This window comes from Pteropus vampyrus, unplaced genomic scaffold (assembly GCF_000151845.1).
Source record: "Pteropus vampyrus isolate Shadow unplaced genomic scaffold, Pvam_2.0 Scaffold479, whole genome shotgun sequence".
NCBI classification, from domain to species: domain Eukaryota; kingdom Metazoa; phylum Chordata; class Mammalia; order Chiroptera; family Pteropodidae; genus Pteropus; species Pteropus vampyrus.
This window is the reverse complement of record NW_011889260.1, coordinates 461373-486425: the sequence shown is the minus strand read 5'-3', so window position 1 is coordinate 486425 and position 25053 is coordinate 461373. Positions and strand designations below refer to the sequence as shown.

At 37.8% G+C, this 25053-nt stretch overlaps 1 protein-coding gene across 1 annotated transcript in view; it reads left to right on the top strand.

The window, feature by feature from the left end:
- Positions 1–25053, top strand: part of PIP5K1B (phosphatidylinositol-4-phosphate 5-kinase type 1 beta) — a 289811-nt gene that overhangs the window by 101896 nt on the left and 162862 nt on the right. The window contains exons 2-3 of the mRNA XM_023524590.1: positions 1675–1759; positions 7908–7976. Coding sequence (XP_023380358.1) covers positions 7908–7976 — 69 coding nt within the window. The 5' untranslated portion in view covers positions 1675–1759. The remainder of the gene's footprint in view (positions 1–1674; positions 1760–7907; positions 7977–25053) is intronic.

Sequence of the window (25053 nt, the reverse complement as noted above, 5' to 3'; positions counted from 1 at the left end):
CTTTGGGACATAGCAGATTGTCCAGAAATAGATTGTGGTATATAGGAAAATATAATACATGCTAAAGGTAGTGTGTCTTTCAAGTAAGGAGTAGATTATGAAGTAAATGATATCGGGTCAATTAGCTGTCCAGTGGGGGGAAGCTGAGGTTAGCCATTTAGAATAAAGATCTAATGTTTAAAATGGAACTATACAGGTGTTAGAAGAAAATATAGTAGAATACATGTATAATATCAGGTTGGGGGACACTCTCCCAAGTAAGATAGTAAATCTATAATCCATAAAGGAAAAATTAGCAGGTTGACTAAATAAATATTTAAAAAAGTCTACATGACAAGATAACATAAACAAAGCCAAAAGATTAATAGTAGCTTGCAATTCATATGTCAGAGTTAGTATTTAATATACTGGCACACTAACAAATTGATTATAAAAGAAAAAAGATAAACAGTGTGGTATAAAATATGCAGAGGGCGTGAACTGGAAATATAAATCACTGGTAAACCAGTGAAAAGGATAAATCCCATTAGTGATCAGGGAACGAGAATTAAAATGACTGAGATGTCACAATCTGCCCATCAAGTTGGCAAACATTTTAAAGATGGCGAACATCCAGTGCTGATAAGTATGTCAGTAAGCAGGTGTTTCCCATGTACCGTTGGACTGATCACTTCAACCTTTTTGTAGAAAGGAATGCAGCAGTGGTTTTTCAAATAGGTAATGCGCTTATCAGTTTGGCCCAATTTCCAGGATTCTGTTCTTTCCCACAGAAATGAAAGTACTAGAACTTTAAAGATGTTTGAATGAGGCTGTTTATTCCTGGTCTGGTTATGGTAGTGAAACCGAGAAACAGTCGGAGCGCTCATCCACAGGGTGTGGTTGATTAAACAATGGTATATACATCTTGTGGAACATATTACAGTTACTTTAAAAGGAAATAACTATATACATTTGAAAAAGTCTGAACCTTATCAGTAAGAGTAAGCAGAAATAAATATGTGTGTGTGTGTGTGTGTAAACAAGCATAGGGAAGATTTTAGAAGGATATACAACAAACTGAACATTGGTTTTTAAGAAGCAGGAGGGAAGATACAGATAGGTCCTTATTCATTTTTACTTTATACGTCTTAGCACTTTTAAAATTGGCTACCGTGAGCAGGTATCTCTTCTGTATAAAAACGTAATTATAGAAAAAGAGGTTTCTTGAACTGTTCTTGGAAGTTGTGTCATCTAGACAACCCTCATGAAAATCACAGTGGATTTACCACAGGGATAATATTGAAAAATTGTCTGCACATTACCTGGGGTCTCCTTTATGAAACCCACAGGAGAAGTTTGTGCTTCAGCATCAATCTTCCGATATCTGTGGTTCCTTTGAGCAGCTGGTTTGCTTTTATCTTATAGACGTTGGGCATTTAGGTAACTTCGTTCACTGTGACCACTAGAGATCTCAAAGTGAAACTGGAAATTGACAGGGTTTACATTCTATGCATAGCTCATTCTGCTGGCTTCTTCTTGTTCTTCCCATCTTTTCTTTCCCCTCACACACACTCCCTCCTTCATTTTAGTTTTAACCAATTGCATTGTATGTATCTCTGTAGCCTCCTCTGATCCTTTTTCGGAGATAAGGTGGACATATAAATAAATAATGAGCAATGATTTCTATTTTAACAGGAACCTGGGAACGAAAACAGTCTCAACAATGAATAGGCCACCCATTACGACCAATTACAGATGACTTGCAATTCCATTTACTAAGGTAAGGAAATATAGTCTATATTTTGAATTAATACCAACTTACTCATTATAGAGTCCTTACCTCTTTCATTTTATACTTGTTTACAAATATTCTAAATCATATATCTAGCTCATGACCTTTAACCTTGACATTATCAAATTTAAAATAAGCAACAAGCAAATAGAAACAGGAAATTTTGTGGATGTCAGTATGCCAAAAGAGGCAGAACCTAGGAGATGTGGTCGCTGATATTAATTACTATGTGTGGTTAAATCTTTGAATAGCACTAGCATTCCCCTTATTTCTAAATGTAGCAGTGCTCACTACAGAATACAAAGAGAATGTAACATATATCAAATGAAAACCCAAAGCATTCATAATCCCATGATCCACAGATAATCACCAGTATTTCTCTGAATTTTTCTGCTTTTTATGTGTACATAGATATATGATTATAATGTTTTTGAAAACAATGTTTTTAATCCATAGTTACCTTGGCTTCATAGGTACAACAAACGATGCACATTAACTGGCTCAGGAACATAGCAAGACTAGGAACAAAGAGTAATTACCATTGTAACCATTTGAATAGCCATTTGCAGTTTACCAGTACATCCCTAAACATCTTATTTGCCTCTCCCACATGGATGTCCTGGTTAATAGGTTCCTGTGTCCTTTGTTAAACATCACCCTACAGAAAAAAACCTTTGAATCCAAGTGACATTTCATGACCTCCCTTTATTATTATTATCTGTTTTATGCTGCTTAAAGGGAATTGTTTTTTAAGAAGCAGCAGTTTACCTACTTCTCTCCTCCTCTTCCCTACTGTCCTGTCAGGGATGATTTACAAAATAATAAAAAAGACCACTTCATCATCTGTCCTTCATTTATGCCAGTTAGTCAACCCCTCATTAAGGATGTTTTTTCAAGCACCCTTCAGAGTTGCTTTTGAAGCTGCAAAGTCTTAGGGATTCTTTAGGGAAGTCTTCATTCCATTGACCCTACTAAATAGTTGAAGGTTAAAGAAAATCCTACTCTTCTTTATTATCATTAGTACATACTAAATTGGAGACACAGACATACCCTGATATAGAAATGGACTAAAGCTTTATACAGACAGTTCTCTAAAGAAATATAAAGAACCCAATAAACGTGACAAAAAAATGTTCCTCCTTGCTATTAGTCATATAAATGCAAAAAATAATATTTTTTTGCCAGAAGTTAAATTGGCAAAAAATTTATTTGTTCAATTTTAAATGAAAATACTTGATGCTGGTAAAGTTATAAAGTAGGTATGATATTTTACTCAGTAGTCATTGTTCTAGAAATCTATGGCAGCTCTAATTGGACATGCTGTTGGAAATATAAGAACACAGAGTACAGTTTTATTTGTAACTGAAAAATAAGCATCCTGAATGTCCATTAATAAATAATGAATTGTGATGCCTTTTTATGATAGAATTATCCATATATTAGAAATTGATTCTAATTAATATTTAGTGATGCAGAAGAATGTTTATGATATAAAGTTAAGTGAAAAAGGCAAACACAAAATTGTATATAATGTATGATTCCAGTTTTGTTTAAAAAAAGAAATTCGAACAAGGTCAAATGGTAAAATAGCCAAATAGTAACAATTATTATTTCTGAGTAGTTGGATTAAAGAATATAGTTTCATTTTCTTCTGTATATTTTTTAAAATAAAATTGATGTTTTACTTTTTTAGGAAAAAAACAAATATTACCTTTAAAATTCTAAATTTAAAATGACTTTTAAATTTTGACATAATTGAAAAATAATGAATAATCATACATCTGATAAAAATAATCAAGAAGCCTTACTCATAATTTTTGAAACTTAATTTAATTAATGTGCAGATAGTTTGAGAGCTAGTTATGTCAGGAAAATGAAAATGTGGCATATACAGTAGCAGTTCACATTTTAAAAAATGGTTTAAATCCTACATGGAGATTATTTCTACAGAAATACCTATGGCCTAAAAGTCTTTCATGAATGGAGGAAATCATAAGAGGTTGATGATACTGCCATTTATTCCATCCCAACTGTCTAAAGTTGCCATGCCACTGACACCTTTCAAAGAATCCTGCATACAGTGTGATTGATGGTGTCAGATCCTGGAGTTGCATCTTTATCACTTTCCTCCAGGGGATCAGCTCTCGTTCCAAGCACAAAACACTGAGGCAGAGGGAATTAGATGCTGCCTCTGTGGATCTAATGAAATCTTATTATCCTCTGTATCAATTTATTTATTCATTTGTTCTACCAATACTTGTTAAGCACCTGCTATATGCCAGGTACAGTTTAAACGTTTAAAGTAATCAATGAAGAAAAAATTCCTGCCTCTGTGGAGTTTAAATTCTTCAGGAAGAGGCAGATCAAAACAACCAAAAACCCACTATGATAAGTAGACTCTATAGTATGTTGGACTGAGTGCCGCAGAGGGATAAAAAAGAAAAAAGAAGGCAAGTTAGGGGAGATTAAGAGTATGGGGGCGGGAGGAGCTGAACAGATTGCAGTTTAAAATAGGATGATCAAGCTAAGCATCAAAGAAAAATTGACAGTTGAGCAAAGACCTGAAGGAGAGAAGCAGAAGTTTATGTTTATCTGTTTATGCTTTGCTGTTCAGGCAGAGGGAATAACTAAAGCAAAAGCCTTAATGAAGCAGCATTTTGGTGTCTTTGAGGAACAGTAAAAACTATCTGAAGCAGAGGGAGTGAGAGGGAGGAACTCAGAAGAGCTGAGGTCAGAAAAAAATGGGAAGAGGATGGATACATTCATTACACAGGGCCTCACAGGCCAATGTAAGGAATTGACTTTTACTCTGGGTAGAATGGGACACCATTGTAGGCTTTTAAAAGAATCGTGACACAACCTGATTATCTTTAAAGACAGATCACTCTGGTTACTATGGTGAGAGTAGCTTGTCAGAGGGCAAGTGTGGCATCAACAAGCGCCATTGGGAGGACCTGAAAGTAATCCATGCATGAGAAGATGACGGCCCTGCCCAGGAGTGTGTAGCAGGAGTGGTGGGAGGTGATCGGATTCTGGACATCTTTCAGAGGCTTCACTGACACATTGACTAGTGTAAAAGAAGGAGGACTTTGAGCTTTGGGGCCTGAGAAGCAAGAGGTCGGAGATGCCAGGAGAAGGTGCAGGCGAAAGATCTTTGGCAGGGAATATCAGGAATTTGGTTTTAGATTTGCTAAATTTGAGGTATCTGTTAGATATCCAAGTGAAGATATTAAGAAGACAATTAGATGTGCCAGTCTGGAGTTCAGAAGAGAGATTCAGATGGATCGTAGAGAGCCCCAAGAAAGTGAATATGGATAGAGAGGAGAACCAGCTCTGGACACTCCACCATTAAGAGGTTGGGAAGAAAGGAAGAGGATCCAACTAAGGAGACTTAGAAGTGACCAAGGAGATAAGGGAAAAATAATTAAACCCAAAGAGCATGGGGCTCTAGAAGCAAAGTGAAGAAAATGAATCAAGGAAGAGGGAACAGTAGTCTGTGTTGATAATCTGATAGGTCAGGCAAAATGGGGCTTAGAATTTGCCTTTGGATTTGGCTATATATGGAGGTTGTTGACCTTGATGAGTATGCTTTCGAGGCAGTGATGGGAGCAAAACCCTGACTGGAGAGCATTAAAGAGAGACTATGAGAAACGAAATTAGGGATTAAGAGCAGACACATGTTTTTCAAGGAGTTTTGCTGTAAGGGGGAATAAGAAAGTGAGGGAGAAGTAGAGTGGAGACAGAAGGCTTTTATTTTTTAGGATGGAGGAAATGGCAGAATGCCGATAGAAATGAAATAGATTAAAAAATTGATGATGAAAAGAGAAAAAAGGAAGAATTGCAGGAGTGATAGATATCCTTGAATAAATGAAAGGATGGGATCTGCACAATTTAAATAAGCTTTTTAATGTTTGGAAATTATTAACTTGTCACATTTATTGCTAATATTTTTCAGCTTGTTACTTGCCTTTTGGTTTATTCATAATCTATTTTGATATTAAGAAATTGATAATTTTGAATAGTCAAATTAATTAGTTTTTTCATTTTGACTTCTATAACTTTTAAGCTTATAAAAATCTTTACCTACTCAAGGGTCAAATATCAGATGAATACCTATATATTCTTAAAATGATTATATAATATGAGCTTTTGGGGCAGGGTCGATATAAGTTTTTGGTTTGCTTTATACTCTAAGTCTTATATTATAAAACCTTTCAGTGGAATATCCTCATTCCACTAATATATTATTTTAAACTCACCAAACTATTATGAAAAGGCTAGGAAAATCAATTATTCTTTAAATGAATTAAGCAGATACAGCGTGGGAAGTAGTAGTGTGTGAGACATCTGTCCTTGAAAACTTCTTGTTCTAATATGGACAGATTGAATGGACACAAATGGAATTGAAACTTTATCTAAGAGAATGCATTGATCAGTGGGCAGTGATATATAGGTCTAGTGAGGTCGGCTTGCCATGGTCCATTCTTTAATTTTCTTAGATGGTTTTTATCACATAAAGCTCATGGCAATGTGAGGAAAAGCTCTTTATTGCCAGAGCAAAGAAGTAGCTGACAAATTCTTAGGTTTAACACACACTATGTTTATTAAAAACTCAAGATTTAAAACGTGCTTTAAAGGTTTATAAGAAAGTTGGAAGTTTTACCGTTCCTTGGTATATAGAATACTCCTCGTGCGATTTAAGGTAAAACTCTTAGATATCACGATTCCCTGATTATGAAGTTATTCTTTACCACATAAATAACTGGTTTTAAAAATTCAGATGAATTAAAATTTAAATACAAAAAATCTTATTAAAAAGTGAGAGAAATATGTTTAAATACCTAATATTTTCTAATGGAAAAAAAATTTACCTAAAAAACATTGGAAGAAATCACAAAGATATTCAAATAGTTTTGAGTAGAAAAAATGTAAAACTTTTCTGTGTCATGGTTTTAAAACAAATTAAGAGACAGGAGCATGGAAAATATTAATAATGTGCTTGGAAGCAGCTTAATGACTTTAATACATAAAAATCAATAAGGAAACCACTACTATCAATAACCATAATAGGTAAAAAATCAATAACTAAAACATTAATACTCTACTAGATATATGGATAAAACAACAAAAAAACTCAAAAGAAGAAATGCAAAGAGCTAAAAAAAAGATGTGTAAACTATGTTAACCTTCATTATAAGATGAAAACTAAATTAGGGGATGCTTTCTTACCCCTGTCAAATTAGAAAAGATAATTAAAGTGACAGTAGTCATTGCTAAACACATAATGAAGCCAGCTTCTACTCACTGCTGGCAGTGTAAATGAGTATATTCTTCTTGGAAAGAAATTTAGCAGTATGCAGTAAGAGCTTTCAATTTCTTAGTGGCCTAGTATTTCTAGGACTCTAGTCCAAGAAAACACTGAAGTTAGACAAAGATAGAGGTATAAAATAATTATTTGTAGAAGCAAAACCCTTGGACTACCTCAACTATCCTTCAATATTAGCATTAACTATAGTATTAACACACAGTTACGTTTACACAGTGGTATCTTGCAACTAGAAAAATTTTCTTACAATGAGATTTTTATAATCATATTAGAAAACACTTATTACATAAATATTCACTGAAAATGCTGGGTAAGATGGTATCATAATATTTTTAGTATGAAAGTATGTGGAACAAAAGGTAGAAGCAGATATGCAAACTGAATCGTGGAATTGCCCGAGGATAATAGAACTGAGTAGCTTTTTTTGTTCTGATTAATATTTTTTGGTACTTTCCAGATATTTTTATAGGAAGCATCTAAAACCAGAGAAGGTGTTTTTTAAGGCATTTTTTTTCTTTGTAGAAAGAAGCTTATATTCGTGTTATGAGCTTGGACCTGCATAGCCTCTTTCTTGTAGCATAACAAGTAAAGTATCCTGCCAAAATGATTTAAAAGTAGAAATTTGTTTTAGAAAGATTGGGGAACACTGATTTTTTTAGTATTCTATGAAATCTCCTCCTTTCTTAGAGACAACAGCAATAACAACAAAAACATAATTAACCAAAATAGATCCTCTAGTTAACAATACTGTTAGCATATTGTATTTCCGAGTAGAGTTGTAAACTCAAATAGGTACATTTTCTCTTGTAGATGTCGTCTGCTGCTGAAAATGGAGATGCAGCACCTGGAAAACAAAATGAAGAAAAAACCTATAAAAAGGTGAGTATTTTATTTTTTATCTTCATCTCAACAAAGAATGAATGCTTTTATTGCTTGGAATGTTAATATTGTTTGTTACAGGCCCTTTTTTTCTTCCAAAGCAGTTGCTGCCTTAGTTTGCTATTGCTGCTGTAATAAATTACCACAAATTTAGTGGCTTACACAGCACAAATATTTTATCCTACAATTCTGGAAGTAACTAGTCTGACGTGAGTTTCACTGGGCCAAAATCTAGGTGTCAGCAGGGCTGTATTCCTATCTGGAGACTCTGGAGGAGAGTCTATTTTCTTGTCTTTTCTAGCTTTTCCAGGCTGCCTGCATTCCTTATGTCATGATTCCCTTCCAATTTCAAAGCCAGCAAAAGCTGATCTTTCCCAGGCTGTATCAGCCTGATACTTAAGGACTCTTGTGACTATATCCTGCCCTCCTGGATAATCCAGGATAATCCTCGTATTTTAAAGTCAGCTGATTATCGACCTTAATTTCCTCTGAAATCTTAACTCCTCTTAACAACATTATATAACATTACATATTCAGAGGTCCCAAGGATTAGGACATGGACATCTTTGGCAGGCCATTTTTCTGCCTACCACAGCTACTATGATATAGAACAGCAGTCCCCAACCTTTTTGTCACCAGGGACTGGTGCTCCTATGAGAATCTAATGCCTGATGATCTGAGGTGGAGCTGAGGTAGTGACGCTAGCGTTGGGGAGCAGCTGCAAATACAGATGAAGCTTTGCTTGCTTGCCCGCTGCTCACCTCCCAACAGGCCATAGACTGTACCGGTCCATTGACTGGGCGTTGGGGACCCTTGATATAGACTATTAACAGAAGGTAGTTATTTAAAGACCCTTCTTAACTCAAAGAAGAAGGTGCTTATGGTGTGCAGTGTTCTGTGTTTTGTATGTGAATCTTTTAATTTACTTTCCACCAAAATTTTAAACATTCCCTACCTTTTAAAAAAATTTTTTTTAAGATGAAATTCTGTTTTACTCCTTTCTAAGCCTCTCAGATTCTGTGTCTTCAGCCCATTTCACGAAAATCTCAATCCAGACTTCCCAGTGTTATCTTACCTAAACTAACCATTTTTTGATAAATTCTTGCCTTCTAGCAACCAAGCTAATGTTCAGAAACATTACTAGGAAATATATGTTCCCAAATGTACCACCACTCCCGATTTTAAACTAGCTACGCATTTGAGCTTTTGAAAGTCCTTGCCTTCCTTCCCCTCTTGGGAGTGGGAGGTTTGTGGATTGAAAGTTTATTATAACTTAAGTTTTGCTTTTGCCTTTTACTCTTTAATGGATAGCTAGCAAGAAGTTCTGTCATGAAGTACAGGAGCCATCTGATCTGTCTACACATATTCAGATTGTGGATGTGTTTTCCCTTCCATTTTCATGTGAGAAAATATGCCCTTTTTCCTGGTATATCTTTTGTCCTCAGCTAAACCTAGCAATATAAACAGAAGGTGTGTTATCCAAAGTGATGATGTAGTCGGGGAAGGATAGGGTAAAGATTCAAGCGCTCAGAAGCATGTGGCCAAAGACAAATAATATACCATTTTCAGACACAGGTGGTAAACCAAATCTTATCTCATTTATTCAAGATGCTTCGTAAATTCATTTAAGCATGAGACCAACATAGAGATAGTTAAATTTGCCAGCCTGTCGCTACTTCAGATCAGTTCCTCAGAGTTTTCTCAGTCAGCATCAAATGCAGCACTGTTCTTGACCAAATTCTGACCTACAGGAGGTCTTTAGTGATGTTAAAGTAGTAGAATGTGACCGTGACATCTTAGAGTTTGCAAAAGTGTACCCTGCCTAAGAATTTAGTAAAGTAAGTTTCTAATAATGTTATAGGTATGATTCTATGATTAATGTCTCTAACAGGATATTTGACTCAGCAATGTTGGGAAGGTTATAAAAACTCAAAAATCAGGTATTAAGAGAGCAAATAATTCCAATAAGAGAAGATACAGGAAACTTAAGAGGACAAAAAAACACCAACAATTTTTTAATGTACGATGGCGTAAGGATCTTTTTGATGATCTCTGATTTTAAAAGGAACATAAACAACGAAGGAGGAGGTATGTAGCCTCTGTGTAAGAAAAGCACCGAAAAGGCAGCACAGTGCCTGGATTTCAGTTCTCAATAAACATGGTGTTGATATGCACAGTGAGAAGGGGCCACTTAGAGAAAGTGTTGCTTTACTAATAAGTAAAAGCTCAGCGGAACTATTTCATTTAACTCTTCTCAATTAAGCAAAAAGATCCTCACACTGGTGATGTTCATGGTGGAGTTAGAAGAGGTGCTAATAAGGGTCACATTAGCTATTGCAAATATGTCCCCAAACCCAGATGAACCCTTTCCTAGATGAAAGAACTTGAAATTAGAATAGAGAAACCACAGAGCGTGGGCTTTGAAAAACTGGGAGAATGGGAAAGTTGTGAAAAGGCAGGAGATAAGCAAATATCCCTATTTTCAAAAATGAGGAAATGGTACATTCTGGAAACCAGGTGTGAGACTTTTCCTCAGCATATTTTGAGCATGGATTAATAAATATATGGTTTATGTACATTTGGAAAAGAAATACATCTTTCACAAACCTACATAACTTCATAAAGATATAGTTTATGTCAAATTATCTACATTTTCAATTACGAGAGAGTCATTAAATTAATCACCGATAAGGAGGATACTCAAGTTTAGTGAATCTTGATTTAAAGGCACCTGGAAGGTTCTTATGGCATCCTTCCAAAGTAGAGAAGTGTGGATTAAATATTATGATTAGTGTGTTTGTACCCGGTTGGACTAATGTCCCCAGAGAATGGCCATTTTGCTCCTTATTCACTTAGTCTCCACCGGCATGACGCAAGAGTTGACCCTGTGTAGCTTAACGTTCTTTACCTCTGACCTTAATGAAAGCATAATAACTGTGCTTTTTCAAACATGCAAATGACAAAACCCTGACAATGCTAGCTAACAGACTGGATGAGTGTCATCAAGGCCATCAACCATTTCATTAACTATTGTCCCTTTTACAAATACCTTAAAATTTACTTTTTTCTCTAGTCCTGAAGCCTTGACCTCAGGGTACATACCTGTCTAAAAAGAAGCTTTGATGACTCATTGGGTTTTGCCTATGACTGAAACCATCTCTAGGCCCCAGGTTAAGAACCCCTGATCTAATAAGCTAGGCAATGAGAAGGATATCAAAGGAGTTTATAAGGAAGTTACAGTTGAGTGGAGAACGGAAGACATGAAACAACTTTAGAACACAGTAGTCTATAATAAAGTGTTCAAAATAGGAGAAATCAGTATGTGTTAGAGTTAACTAGCAGGCTTAGGCTTTCTGTAGTAAGCCCCAGATTTATTGGGCATTTGCCAGCAACACTCAGCAGCATGAGCACTGTGGTTTCCATGTGTTTTTAGGGAACACTCAGTGTTCATGGGACAATGTGATGTGTTCTGAGTCTCCATTGTTTGCATATGATTATTTAGGCTGGCTGCTGCTTGTTCTTCTAGTCGACCATTTCCCTAATCCATTATCAGTTCTTGACAAGCCCAGAAAAAAATAGCTAAAGTCAGCTGGTGAGGTTAATGTCTTCAGCTAATGGTTAAAATAAGAATTTTGATTTTAGCTGCTTAAAACAAACATGTTGCCCATTAAGACCGGCATTAAGGGCTGCCTGGTTGTGTTTACAGAGTGCAGTGTTTCCATTCTCAGTTCATTTATTGAGTGTCTTCCATAAGAATTATAAACACAAAAGCTACAGGGGCCAGACAAGGAACAAGGGAATGAAATAACCAGGGCAAAAGTGGTAAACGGGAAAATACATACCTTCTAAAAAGGAGGCAGGTGGCACTCAGCTCCAGCTAATAGAGCTGTGCATGAATGCTCACCCAGGATTGCCAGATATACTGGTTTTTCAAGAAACAAAAATGTAGATTCTGATGTGAAATCTTCCCATTTTTAAAGGTTGGTCAGCTGATTCAAAATTTCTCAAAAACACTTGAGAGAAAACACACTAGTGATCATTCGGCCCTCATACAGAGGGCAGTTTGCAGCCTTCACTGTTTGGGTAGAGATGTGAAATAGGAGAAGATTCACTAGAATGTAAAAGCTAGTCCCTGCTTCCTATGACATTAGAACTTATTTAAGAGAAAAGATATGGGCTCGAGTGAAAAAAATTAAATAATGATTCAAATTGGTGTTAAGTGCCAAGAGAAGTGGCATTTCACTTAATTCTCTAGCAAGTCCTGTTGAGCACAAAGCTCATTACAGTCTTCTGGGAAAAAGTCCTTTTCTTGGACTTGTTCATTAGCAGAGCATTTTGCTGGAATACAAATTTCATTAGCTGTCTCATTGCTTTTTGTCATGGCAGAAAGTCTTACTCTTTAGGTGTCTGTGTTGATTTACCTACTCATTTATCTCAATGATAGGAAATCTGATGCACACAGGCACAGAATCAAGGATGAACATGATTTGTTGGAGAGACAGGAGAGCCTGGCCTAGACACAGCTAAGCTTCAGTGTTTGGGGAAAGTAGCAGGCACTTTTGGACGTATGGGCTGCCTATAGATGATAGCCTTGGTTGCTGGTTTGAGGAGTTGTAGGCCAGCACTGTTTATTAGAACTTTCTGCAATGATGTAGGCCAGCACTGTTGTAGGCCAGCACTGTTTATTAGAACTTTCTGCAATGATGGTAATGTTCTATCATCTGTAATAATAGAGTAGCTGCAAGCTGCATGTGGCTATTGAGTATTCGAAATGTAGTCAGTGTGTCTGAGGAATGAGTTTTTAATTTTGACTTTAGTTCAATTTAAACAAGCACTTGTGGCTAAATGGCTGCCGTGTTGGACAGCATGGTACTAGGCAGTGAGGTACCACGACATAGATTTGGAGATTAGTAATATGATAAAATGACAGTAAAAATCAAAATGAAGGCTGACCTGAAAGTTTCCAATCATAGTAACTACCAGAAATGTTCTGCCATTGATAGAACTAGGGAAGTTTGAGGAAGAGATTTATTTTTTTTTTAACTAGGTGATAAACTTGGAAGCAGAAGGTAGGGAGGGCATCACTTCACTTTAAGAGTAGTTTAAACTCATAAAATACTAATGCTGGAAATCTAAGTTTTCTATATTTTATATATGAAGAAATGCCCATCCCACTCCCATCCTTCCAAAACAGAGGTCAGTGAGGTTCAATGACTTATCCCAGGTCACCCAATCAAGACAGGCGTTAGGAGGATTTTGTCGGGGAGATGATTAAAATCTGCAGCCATATGCTGTCTTGATTTTGTCCATCAGAATTGGTCAATGTTTCCCAATCACCTGGACGTGGACTGGCACAGGAAATTTTTACCACCACCATTTGAATGTCTTTCTCTCTCACCTCTCCACCCAAAAGTTGTCATTCCAGGCCTCTCGCCCTTCCCTCTTCTACTTCTTCTTCCATCTTGGGCCTGCCCACAGTAGACCCCCACTGAGAGATTCAGGTTTTGGTAACTACTGCAAGCTATCTCGAGTGTGGAGGTCGTCTGTCTTTAGCACCAACACCACAACTTTGGATGTGCCAAATTAACCAATTTCTACCATGACAGGCAAACTGATGATAGCACTCAGAATGCTCTAGTAGGAAACTGACCAGACTAGGACACAAACAGGGTTCATTACTCAATTTTCTGTTTTTCCGTTTTGTTTTGTTTTGTTTTTTTAAGACCTTGGCTGTCATTTAATTCCAGTGTCTCAGCCAGTTCCCTATCAGTGGAGGCAGGCAGCGATGAGGGAGAAGGGAATAACGCCTGCCCCTTACCGCATTACAAGGAAAGATGTATTTTATGACTTTTAAACATGAGTGAGGTAATAACTCATGAGAAAGCATTTATTTAAATACAAGCTATTTTATAAAATATCTCTGGGAAAATGCACAGGCAACTGGTAACATTGGCTGCCTCCGGGAGAAGCAGGTGATGAGAATCTTGATTTGGGGGTGACTTCTGTATATGCCATTTATGCATATTTAATTTTGAACCATGTGAATGTTTTACCTACTCCAAAATGGAATGGCTGATGTTTTAAGATACGGGAGAGAGTGGCTGGCATATGCCCCAACCTCTCTTCCTTTCCTTCAGACTCTGGAAAGCCACCACTTCCATAAAACAAGATGCTTGCTTTCTGCCCTGGTGGGACTACACTCTGTAGCTTAACAGAAACATCTGTGTCTTTGCATTGAGCAGCAGTTATCATAAGTAGCAACCGCATTGGCCTCTAGGAAGAATGATCCTTTGGCATTCCAAGTGTTACTCCTAATTCTCTTTAATCCAAATCACCCTAACCCAGTGGTTGTCAGCCAGCACCACTTTTGCTTGCCCCCCAAGGGAACATTTGGCTATGTCTGAAAACATTTTTGATTGTCACAATTGGGGCCTGGTGCTATTGGCATGTAGGAGGTAGAGGCCAGCGATATTGTATCCTCCAATGCACAGAACAGAACACACAGCAAAGTTTATTGAAGTGCTAGTAGTAGCAAAGCTGTAAAACCTTGTTCAAACCAAACTATCCTTTTAAGTCGAGGCTATATGGGTCCAGCTCTTCTAGATACTAGTTATATAACTTTAAGCATGTTCCCGAATTGATTTGAATCTTAATTTTGTATTTAATACCTACCCTGACTGGCTCGTAGTGCTATGAGGATCAAACTATTTAGCAGATGTGAACACATCCTGGGAAAAGTGGAATACCAATGAGTGAAGTCACTGTTTTTACTAGCAAAAGCAAGATCCCTCAGCCTTAGACATCTAGCCATATTAGTTCTGTTAGAACTGAGCATGGCAGCCAGGGCGACTGCCTCCCCCAGGGCTGGGGTTATGGGGAGAACAGTCACTTAGCATCCTGGTGCCGGTTCTAGTCTGGCCTGGGCACGGGAAGGTAGACAGTGGGTGCTGGAGCAGGACACTGTGTCCTTCCCAAGAGCAGTGACTTCAGAAATAAGAGTGAAAGGTATGCATCTAATAGTGAGCTACCATTGTGCTTTTTAAATTAAGCAGCAAGGAGCTGAGCTGTGTCATTCGGAGAAGGGGAATTTTTAAATAATCCCTTTAGATTTAAAAGCACGTATAATCATACATTATTACCATCCACCCCTCTGCGCAGATCTTCCCTCCAAACCCCTCAGCTTTCATATAGGATCGCCTGTGCTCCTTCCTTGCAAAGTTCTAAAGCAAGCAATTTCAAATCTGCCTTTATAACTTTTAAGCAAGACTTTGCAGATAATTAAGCAAAAAATAATTGCAGCTTCAACTAGGAGGAGTAGCCAACCCTTCTCTCAGAGTGTTCCCCCGAATCGTTCATTTTTAAGTGACCTCTTTGAGCAGTCACTTCGGAAGGCGTCTCTCCACGTTAAGCCACCCAGGTTTGCTGCACTTCTGCGTTCTGATTAACTAAGGACTGTCCATCTTTTAGTCCTGGATTCCAATAAATATAGCATTGGTATCCCCAAAATGTTCACTCTAGGAGAAAAAATTCTACACCCCAGGCTTGCTGTATAGCTTCTTTCAGGAGCAACAACGGCCACTGCTCTATTGGGTTTGGTGTTAATAGATGGCTGGCAGGCTGGGGGTTTTGGTGTTTATGCAGCCAGCTGGGACATCTCAGTTGGAGTTCCTGCTCTCAGGGCAGAGCGTTGCTTTTGTTTTCAAATCGAAAGGCTTGATAGACACAGGTAATCTGCATGTCTCCCTATGCGGCTTGGCCAAAAGGGTTCTGATCTGGCCAGCAGGCTCCTTGTCCCAAGGACTATGGCTTGTACATTTTTATTACTACCACCCCACTTCCCCTGCCTGGATACTTAATAGATATTTTTAAAGGTTGCTTAAATTTAGAATTCTGGAGTTGTTTGTTCTGTATTCCAAAAAAGACCTGCAATGTAGGTTAGGTTCTAGTCTTATATTTACTTAAATACCATATCTACTTAACAAACACTAATCACTAATAGGACATATGCCATGTGATTATTCAGAATTTTTGCTGTTTATGGGATTAGAATCATTGGCTGCTGGAAGAATTTTATTTATCAAATTACATTGAGTTTGTTCTAACCAGAAATCTATTCAGTGAATTAAAGCATAATCATTACCAATCGGAGGCAATTTTTAAAACTACGTTAAATATAAAAGCTAACATTTATTAGTGCTTCGCATATGCCAGCCACTTTTTTAAACACTTTAGAATTATTAACTTCCTTAATCTCGTAACAACCCTATGAGGTAATACTATTATTCCCATTTTACAGATGAGAAAACTGGGGTACAAAGGTGTTAAGTAACCTTCAGGGTACACAAGTAAGTGGCAGAATAAGGCTGGTATTTTAACCCCGACTGTGTCTCTCTGGGGTCTGTGGGACCTTAACCACTCCAGTGTTGTCTGAACATTGTGACATTAAAATGGAAAATTCTCAATTATCTGCTAATATAGTAGAGACCATTGGCACAGATAATCCAGCCATTTTGGGGATGGGATGATAAATGAATAGAATTCAACAAATTTAAAACATGTTTTCCCAGATTCAGTGGGTGAAAAACCAGCTTTCCTCATCCAAAGTGTGTCTCCCCTACAAGTACAGAATCTGACAATAGCCTCAAGAATATCTTTTTCTAAAATGTACACAGTAATTTTGAAATGAAAAATCGATTCCTTGCTCACTGCGAAAAACACTGGAAATGAAATGACGAGCAAAGTAATAATTTCAAAAGTTATTCTTGAGCAGAGAACTCAAAACTGACAGTAAGAGACGAGACCCACGTAAAAAGGGTAACATATTTTGGACTGTCAGATTAGGAGAACATGTTTTCAAACCCAACTGTTCTGTAGATTGTTACAGGAGAATAACTCACTAATGATTTGCTCGATAGCAAAAAAAAAAAAAAAAAAAAAAGATTTGATAAAATTTTGGGCAAGACAGTGAATATTTTGAAAGTTATTTTCCCTTGTGGGAATCAAGTTCCCCCAGATAGTACACCTGTATTTTCTGGCTAGTTCCGTTCACTGTGGATCCTGTGTCTGCAACTTTTACTATACCCTGAAAAGAAGATGAGGCAGCCCAGCCTGCTGCGTGAATGTCATCGCCTCTGAGACATTCAGCACATCGTGAAGGAGAGAAGAAAAAGAAGGTGGTTGTGGTCTCTGGAGACTGTAAATTAAAATTCTTGGTCCTCCTGTGTCTTTTATGCCCAACGCCTGATACATACGTAAACCAGGACACCCAGAGACACAAATTGGGTTCAATTACAAGAAACATTTTTAACTGTTCATATGGTCTAACTGTACTTTTTCTCAGCAAAGAGAAGGTAACCTACTTTTACTTTTATGTCAGTCTTTCTGCTCATTCAGGTGCTGCTATCTCCTTTGCATTATGGATCAGGGAGCATTTGGTTATTGAATATAGAACCGAAATGTAGGCTGTCTAGGTGACATTCTAATTATCCTGAGTGAATTTTTCATGTTGTGGCTTTGTCATTTTTAAGAGTGGGTCAGTGCCTGGGGTATAAGACGTACTTTTGATGGTATGTCCGTGCATTCATTCATTTATTCAGTTGACAAATACTTATTTACCTTGGCACCATGCCAGGCTTTGAAGGTAGGACAGAGGCCAAGACGTAGTCCCTGCCCTAATGCTTTCATTGTCATGAAAGAGACAGTCCAGAAAAAGTAAACATTATAAAATAATTACTAACTTTAAAATTGCTGTGAAGAAAGTAAACAAGAGTAGGGATGATGCCTTTTAGATAAAGTATTTGGGAGTGGGGGGGGGACTCTAAAGAGTTGACACGGGGGCAGGGATTGCAAGTATGAGAAGGAGCCAGCTGACAGAGTGGAAGCAAGAGCGTTCTTAGCAGAGAGAACAGTATTTGCCAAGGCCTGTAGACAGGAAGGAGCTTGATATATTCAAGGAACTGAAGGAGCAGCCAGTGCAGTGGAAGGTATTGAGTAAGGAAGCACAAGCTAGATGGAGTGAGAGCAGTAGCTCTTAACTAGGGCTGATTTTGTCTCCTAGGGGACATACAATGCTGTCACAATTGGGGGGAGTGTGGTGCTACTGGCATCTAGTGGTTAGAGCCCACAGATGCTCTTCCATATCCTACAATGTTCAGGACAGCCGCTCCCCCTCTTACCCCCAACAAAGGACTATCTAGCCCCCAATGCCAATGATGATAATTAGAGAAACCCTGGGTTAGTGAAATAGGTAGTGGCCTGAGCTATCCACAGGAACTGGTGAAATATATTGAAAAAGAGGCCCCAGGACTGGGTAACACGCGTATTTTGCTTTACCTCTTAAGACCTACCCCAAAGAGTTGTATTTCTAAAACAAATAAAACTGGCCAAGTCATTCCCTTATAATCTTCCATTGGCCTCCATTACCTACACAGAAAATCTACACTCTGAAGCACAGTATATGAGTCCTTCATAGTCCGTTCCCAATGGGCGTGTCTTGGCTCATCTCCTGCTATTATCTTCAACACATGCCTGACTCCAGCCACACCAAGTATGTCCATCCCTGTTCTGGAATGAATATCTTCATTCCAGAAACAGCTCTATCATTGCTCTCCTTCACCCTCCCAGATAATGAATGTTAGTCACTCCTTCCCAGGCCTCCCTCAACACCCTGCATTGTCTCTGTTATATCATGGATGGCTTTGTTTTGTAATAATTGTTTACAGTTATGACCCACCAACTGCACCATGAGCAGCTGGAGAGCTAGGTCCTTGCCTAATCATCTTGACATCTGAAGAGTCCTGCACAGTGCTTCGCACATTGCGTTCAAGAGATGTATCACTTTTTTCTTCTTAATTCTAAAATTGTTATAGACTTTCCAGAGAGATATGTTCTTGAACCTACCATTCCGAATCTGCAATCAGAGGTGAGATATGTTGGGGGAAGGAAGAGGGGAGGGGAGGAAAGGGGTAGAATTTGAGCTTTGAATGTTTGAATTGCAGGAAGGACATTTGAAAGAGCTCAGTTCTGTCCTTTTGGCTTTTGCTGTTTCAAAGATGGTAGTGATTATCTGTGTCGTGGGTCACTGTATGGCTCTTTGAAAGTTGGCTATTAATGTGGCATCTTTAAGTCCCTTGTCTATGGTCTACAGACTGCTGATAATCAGCCACTCATGGAAGAACTTCGGCAACTAATTTAAGAAGGCAGTCTTTCCCAACTCTGTAACTGAAAGGTTCTATTCTTTCCAGATGTTGGCCCATTTAAAGACTGCCCCTGGGTAGATGCCAGTAATTGTCAGCGGGGATCAGGATTTGGGATTGGTTGGCAGCCCATTTCTCTAGCACAGCAGTATAGTAAACACCCTTTTCTTTGTAACATGAAAGACACAGGATCGATGATTTTTCAGGTTTGCTATTTCAAAGGGAGTAAGAGGAAATGATAACCTAGCAGTTTTAAAAGCAGTTACATCCCTCACAAAATCGTGGAGGAGTGTAGTATTTAAAGCTGTACTCAAGACCCTAAAGGTAGGCAGTGATGGAAGCCCTGGCCTTTATGTTCCTCCTTCCTTCCTCACCAGCAGTTGCCTGAGAAGGGGATCTGGCCAGGGCAGTCAGGCTGGCTCTGCCATTTTATGGGCACAGCCTCATACAAGACACTTAATGTCTGAGCCCAGCGATAGCACCTATGGTTTGAGTGTTAAATCTGAGGATGTATGAGAAGGTAGTTGGAAGATGGTAGTTGGCTGTACAAATATTAAATTGCTTCTGTTGTTGCTGGATCTCTACTCACCCCCAATGGAACTTAAGCCCCATGAGAGCAAGGACTCTGCAGACTGGGTAGGATTCTGCAATAGTTAGTGAAGGAACAGATATTTCCACATTTCCCATAGTGGGACATTGCTCAAATTTGGAATTCCAAATAGCTTGGAACTCTGTTCTCACTTGTTGAAAGTCCCTGCTATTGAATATTAAGGTGATAGGTTGTTTTTAAAAAGCAATGAGATTCTATGGCAAAATGAAATCTAACATATGTCCATTAAAGACCACACACATACACACACACACACCCCGCCCCTGCCCCAGAAAGGGAAAATGCTTTCTTTGCTCTCTCTCATATTAAATAAATTAAAAGTTTTCCGTTGTAGCTTTATTATCTCTCAGTGTCTGATTTAATTTGAGGAAACTATTTTGGACTTCAAGAGCCCCTTCTCCTCATCTATCTCTGCCGTTACATGTTCTAGCTACTCTTCCTGGGCCAGTGAGATTCTCCCAGGAAAAATAAAATGTTATCTCTCTAAGGACACAGGGTGCAATAGAATAGGATAACAGTGTATCATTGAAGACAGAAGGATGGGGGAAGTTGCGGGTGAGCAGGAAATGTCCAGCTTTTCATCATATGTGTTTAAAAAAAATTATGGAAAAAATAAGCACAATCACTACAGTTTTCCCCCAAGATTATTTCCTTATTTTTAACTTAATTATTTTAAACTTGGAGACAAATCTATTCCATCATTTATTCTCCTGTGTTCTATGGGACATTGAATTTGGCTATAACTAATTATAAATTAGTGCCTTAAAGTTGTAATTACAAGAGACTTTGAAGCAGTAAAGTTTCATTTGTGAACAAAATCAAAGGATGGAGTCTTCTGAGATTTTGTTTGGTAAGACGAAATCCTGTTTTTCAAGCAAGTATTCAATGTAAAAATGTCCTAAGTTTCCATTTGCTTTCAGAATTGGGAGGTATACTAACTTCAGCTGCCTCGATGGTTATCTCTGTACTTTTTATTCATTAATTTATTTTTAAGCAATTTTTTTGTGTGCATAGCACATTGGATAATTACATATATATTGCAAGTTTTTAAATTTGTATTTTTTTGGAGTATGGTGGTCCTGAATTGTTTCGAGTGAGTTTACAGGTGGAAAGAAGCTACATAGCATCGTTGATTGATCCAGCCAATGAACGGGTGTCTTGTCATAAGCCAGGTGGCCGCACAGAGCCAAAGCAGATGTGGTAATTCTCAATGGGGCATCCTATGGCCCTTGGAATCACTTTGGGGACACGTACAGTGGCTGATGCATAAGGCAGTGACTGGCCATGTTTGGGGTTCCAGGCCACAGCCCTTTTACTTTCGGGCTTCCCTCCCCATGAAGAAAGAATTTAAATGAACAATCTGCTCTTGAATAGAAAACAGTATCGCCATACATGCCCTTCCAGCTTATTGACCCAAACTCATCCTCGCTAAGGTCATGTAACCCAGAGAGCACTGGGCACCCAATGGTCCAAAACAGCATCTTTGTTCTCAGCTTTCCAAGACTCCATGGCATGCATTTGATAAATCTAGGTATCTTCTTGTGTTAGCAGGGAATCAGCAATGAATACAAAGGACTTGGCCTGTGACCTCACTGAAGTTATTCTTCTGTTAAAGAGTCTGGGCATTTTAGCACTATTTCTGAATAACTTTTCAAAAAGATTATTCCATATTAGACTCCCAGCTGATTTAGGGGAATGCCTGTTTTCCCAGCTCCTTACTAACAGTGACCACTATTCTTTTTAAAAATCTTTGTCAACTAGATAGGTGAAAATGCCTTAATTTTTATTTTAATTTGTATTCATTTTTATTCCTAGTATGACCAGTTTTTTCAGATTCATTTGTATGTCTTCTTTTGAGAATTATTTATGAATACCTTTTGCTGTTTTAGTCATAAAAGCTGCGAGATATGTTCTTGAACCTACCATTCCGAATCTGCAATCAGAGGTGAGATATGTTGGGAGAAGGAAGAGGGGAGGGGAGGAAAGGGGTGGAATTTGAGCTTTGAATGTTTGAATTGCAGGAAGGACATTTGAAAGAGCTCAGTTCTGTCCTTTTGGCTTTTGCTGTTTCAAAGATGGTAGTGATTATCTGTGTCGTGGGTCACTGTATGGCTCTTTGAAAGTTGGCTATTAATGTGGCATCTTTAAGTCCCTTGTCTATGGTCTACAGACTGCTGATAATCAGCCACTCATGGAAGAACTTCGGCAACTAATTTAAGAAGGCAGTCTTTCCCAACTCTGTAACTGAAAGGTTCTATTCTTTCCAGATGTTGGCCCATTTAAAGACTGCCCCTGGGTAGATGCCAGTAATTGTCAGCGGGGATCAGGATTTGGGATTGGTTGGCAGCCCATTTCTCTAGCACAGCAGTATAGTAAACACCCTTTTCTTTGTAACATGAAAGACACAGGATCGATGATTTTTCAGGTTTGCTATTTCAAAGGGAGTAAGAGGAAATGATAACCTAGCAGTTTTAAAAGCAGTTACATCCCTCACAAAATCGTGGAGGAGTGTAGTATTTAAAGCTGTACTCAAGACCCTAAAGGTAGGCAGTGATGGAAGCCCTGGCCTTTATGTTCCTCCTTCCTTCCTCACCAGCAGTTGCCTGAGAAGGGGATCTGGCCAGGGCAGTCAGGCTGGCTCTGCCATTTTATGGGCACAGCCTCATACAAGACACTTAATGTCTGAGCCCAGCGATAGCACCTATGGTTTGAGTGTTAAATCTGAGGATGTATGAGAAGGTAGTTGGAAGATGGTAGTTGGCTGTACAAATATTAAATTGCTTCTGTTGTTGCTGGATCTCTACTCACCCCCAATGGAACTTAAGCCCCATGAGAGCAAGGACTCTGCAGACTGGGTAGGATTCTGCAATAGTTAGTGAAGGAACAGATATTTCCACATTTCCCATAGTGGGACATTGCTCAAATTTGGAATTCCAAATAGCTTGGAACTCTGTTCTCACTTGTTGAAAGTCCCTGCTATTGAATATTAAGGTGATAGGTTGTTTTTAAAAAGCAATGAGATTCTATGGCAAAATGAAATCTAACATATGTCCATTAAAGACCACACACATACACACACACACACCCCGCCCCTGCCCCAGAAAGGGAAAATGCTTTCTTTGCTCTCTCTCATATTAAATAAATTAAAAGTTTTCCGTTGTAGCTTTATTATCTCTCAGTGTCTGATTTAATTTGAGGAAACTATTTTGGACTTCAAGAGCCCCTTCTCCTCATCTATCTCTGCCGTTACATGTTCTAGCTACTCTTCCTGGGCCAGTGAGATTCTCCCAGGAAAAATAAAATGTTATCTCTCTAAGGACACAGGGTGCAATAGAATAGGATAACAGTGTATCATTGAAGACAGAAGGATGGGGGAAGTTGCGGGTGAGCAGGAAATGTCCAGCTTTTCATCATATGTGTTTAAAAAAAATTATGGAAAAAATAAGCACAATCACTACAGTTTTCCCCCAAGATTATTTCCTTATTTTTAACTTAATTATTTTAAACTTGGAGACAAATCTATTCCATCATTTATTCTCCTGTGTTCTATGGGACATTGAATTTGGCTATAACTAATTATAAATTAGTGCCTTAAAGTTGTAATTACAAGAGACTTTGAAGCAGTAAAGTTTCATTTGTGAACAAAATCAAAGGATGGAGTCTTCTGAGATTTTGTTTGGTAAGACGAAATCCTGTTTTTCAAGCAAGTATTCAATGTAAAAATGTCCTAAGTTTCCATTTGCTTTCAGAATTGGGAGGTATACTAACTTCAGCTGCCTCGATGGTTATCTCTGTACTTTTTATTCATTAATTTATTTTTAAGCAATTTTTTTGTGTGCATAGCACATTGGATAATTACATATATATTGCAAGTTTTTAAATTTGTATTTTTTTGGAGTATGGTGGTCCTGAATTGTTTCGAGTGAGTTTACAGGTGGAAAGAAGCTACATAGCATCGTTGATTGATCCAGCCAATGAACGGGTGTCTTGTCATAAGCCAGGTGGCCGCACAGAGCCAAAGCAGATGTGGTAATTCTCAATGGGGCATCCTATGGCCCTTGGAATCACTTTGGGGACACGTACAGTGGCTGATGCATAAGGCAGTGACTGGCCATGTTTGGGGTTCCAGGCCACAGCCCTTTTACTTTCGGGCTTCCCTCCCCATGAAGAAAGAATTTAAATGAACAATCTGCTCTTGAATAGAAAACAGTATCGCCATACATGCCCTTCCAGCTTATTGACCCAAACTCATCCTCGCTAAGGTCATGTAACCCAGAGAGCACTGGGCACCCAATGGTCCAAAACAGCATCTTTGTTCTCAGCTTTCCAAGACTCCATGGCATGCATTTGATAAATCTAGGTATCTTCTTGTGTTAGCAGGGAATCAGCAATGAATACAAAGGACTTGGCCTGTGACCTCACTGAAGTTATTCTTCTGTTAAAGAGTCTGGGCATTTTAGCACTATTTCTGAATAACTTTTCAAAAAGATTATTCCATATTAGACTCCCAGCTGATTTAGGGGAATGCCTGTTTTCCCAGCTCCTTACTAACAGTGACCACTATTCTTTTTAAAAATCTTTGTCAACTAGATAGGTGAAAATGCCTTAATTTTTATTTTAATTTGTATTCATTTTTATTCCTAGTATGACCAGTTTTTTCAGATTCATTTGTATGTCTTCTTTTGAGAATTATTTATGAATACCTTTTGCTGTTTTAGTCATAAAAGCTGCTTACATATTAAAGACATTGCATTTTTGTTGCAAATTTTTTTCTGGTTTTAAATTAGTTTTTAAATTTTGCTTACCTTTTTTTTAGATTCAAGCTTTTATAAAGTCCAGTTTGTTAATATTTCCCTTAAGGCTTTCATCTTTGCTCTCATTTCTAATTTTTGTGCTAATAAAGCCTTGTTTAAATTATAATATTTGTAATGTAAGACTTTCCATGGTATTCTTAACTTTCAAAAATTTCCTGGTGATGTTTTTATATTTATTACTCTAATTGAACTTTAGAATCATAAAGTAATTTCTTCTAAAAATATTTCATGTGATTTTTGTTGAAATCGTATTAAATTTTTTAATAAACTTAGCATCTTTAACTATCGAATCTTCTAAGAATGAAATGCTAATATATTTATTGTCTTTTATGCTTCTCAGTAAGTTTTTATTTACTTCAGAGATTTTGTCCCTATTTTTGTTAAATATATTCTCAAGTAACTTATATGGGGATTTAAAAAAAATTTTTTTTTTAGTTAATTTTTTTATGGTGACATTG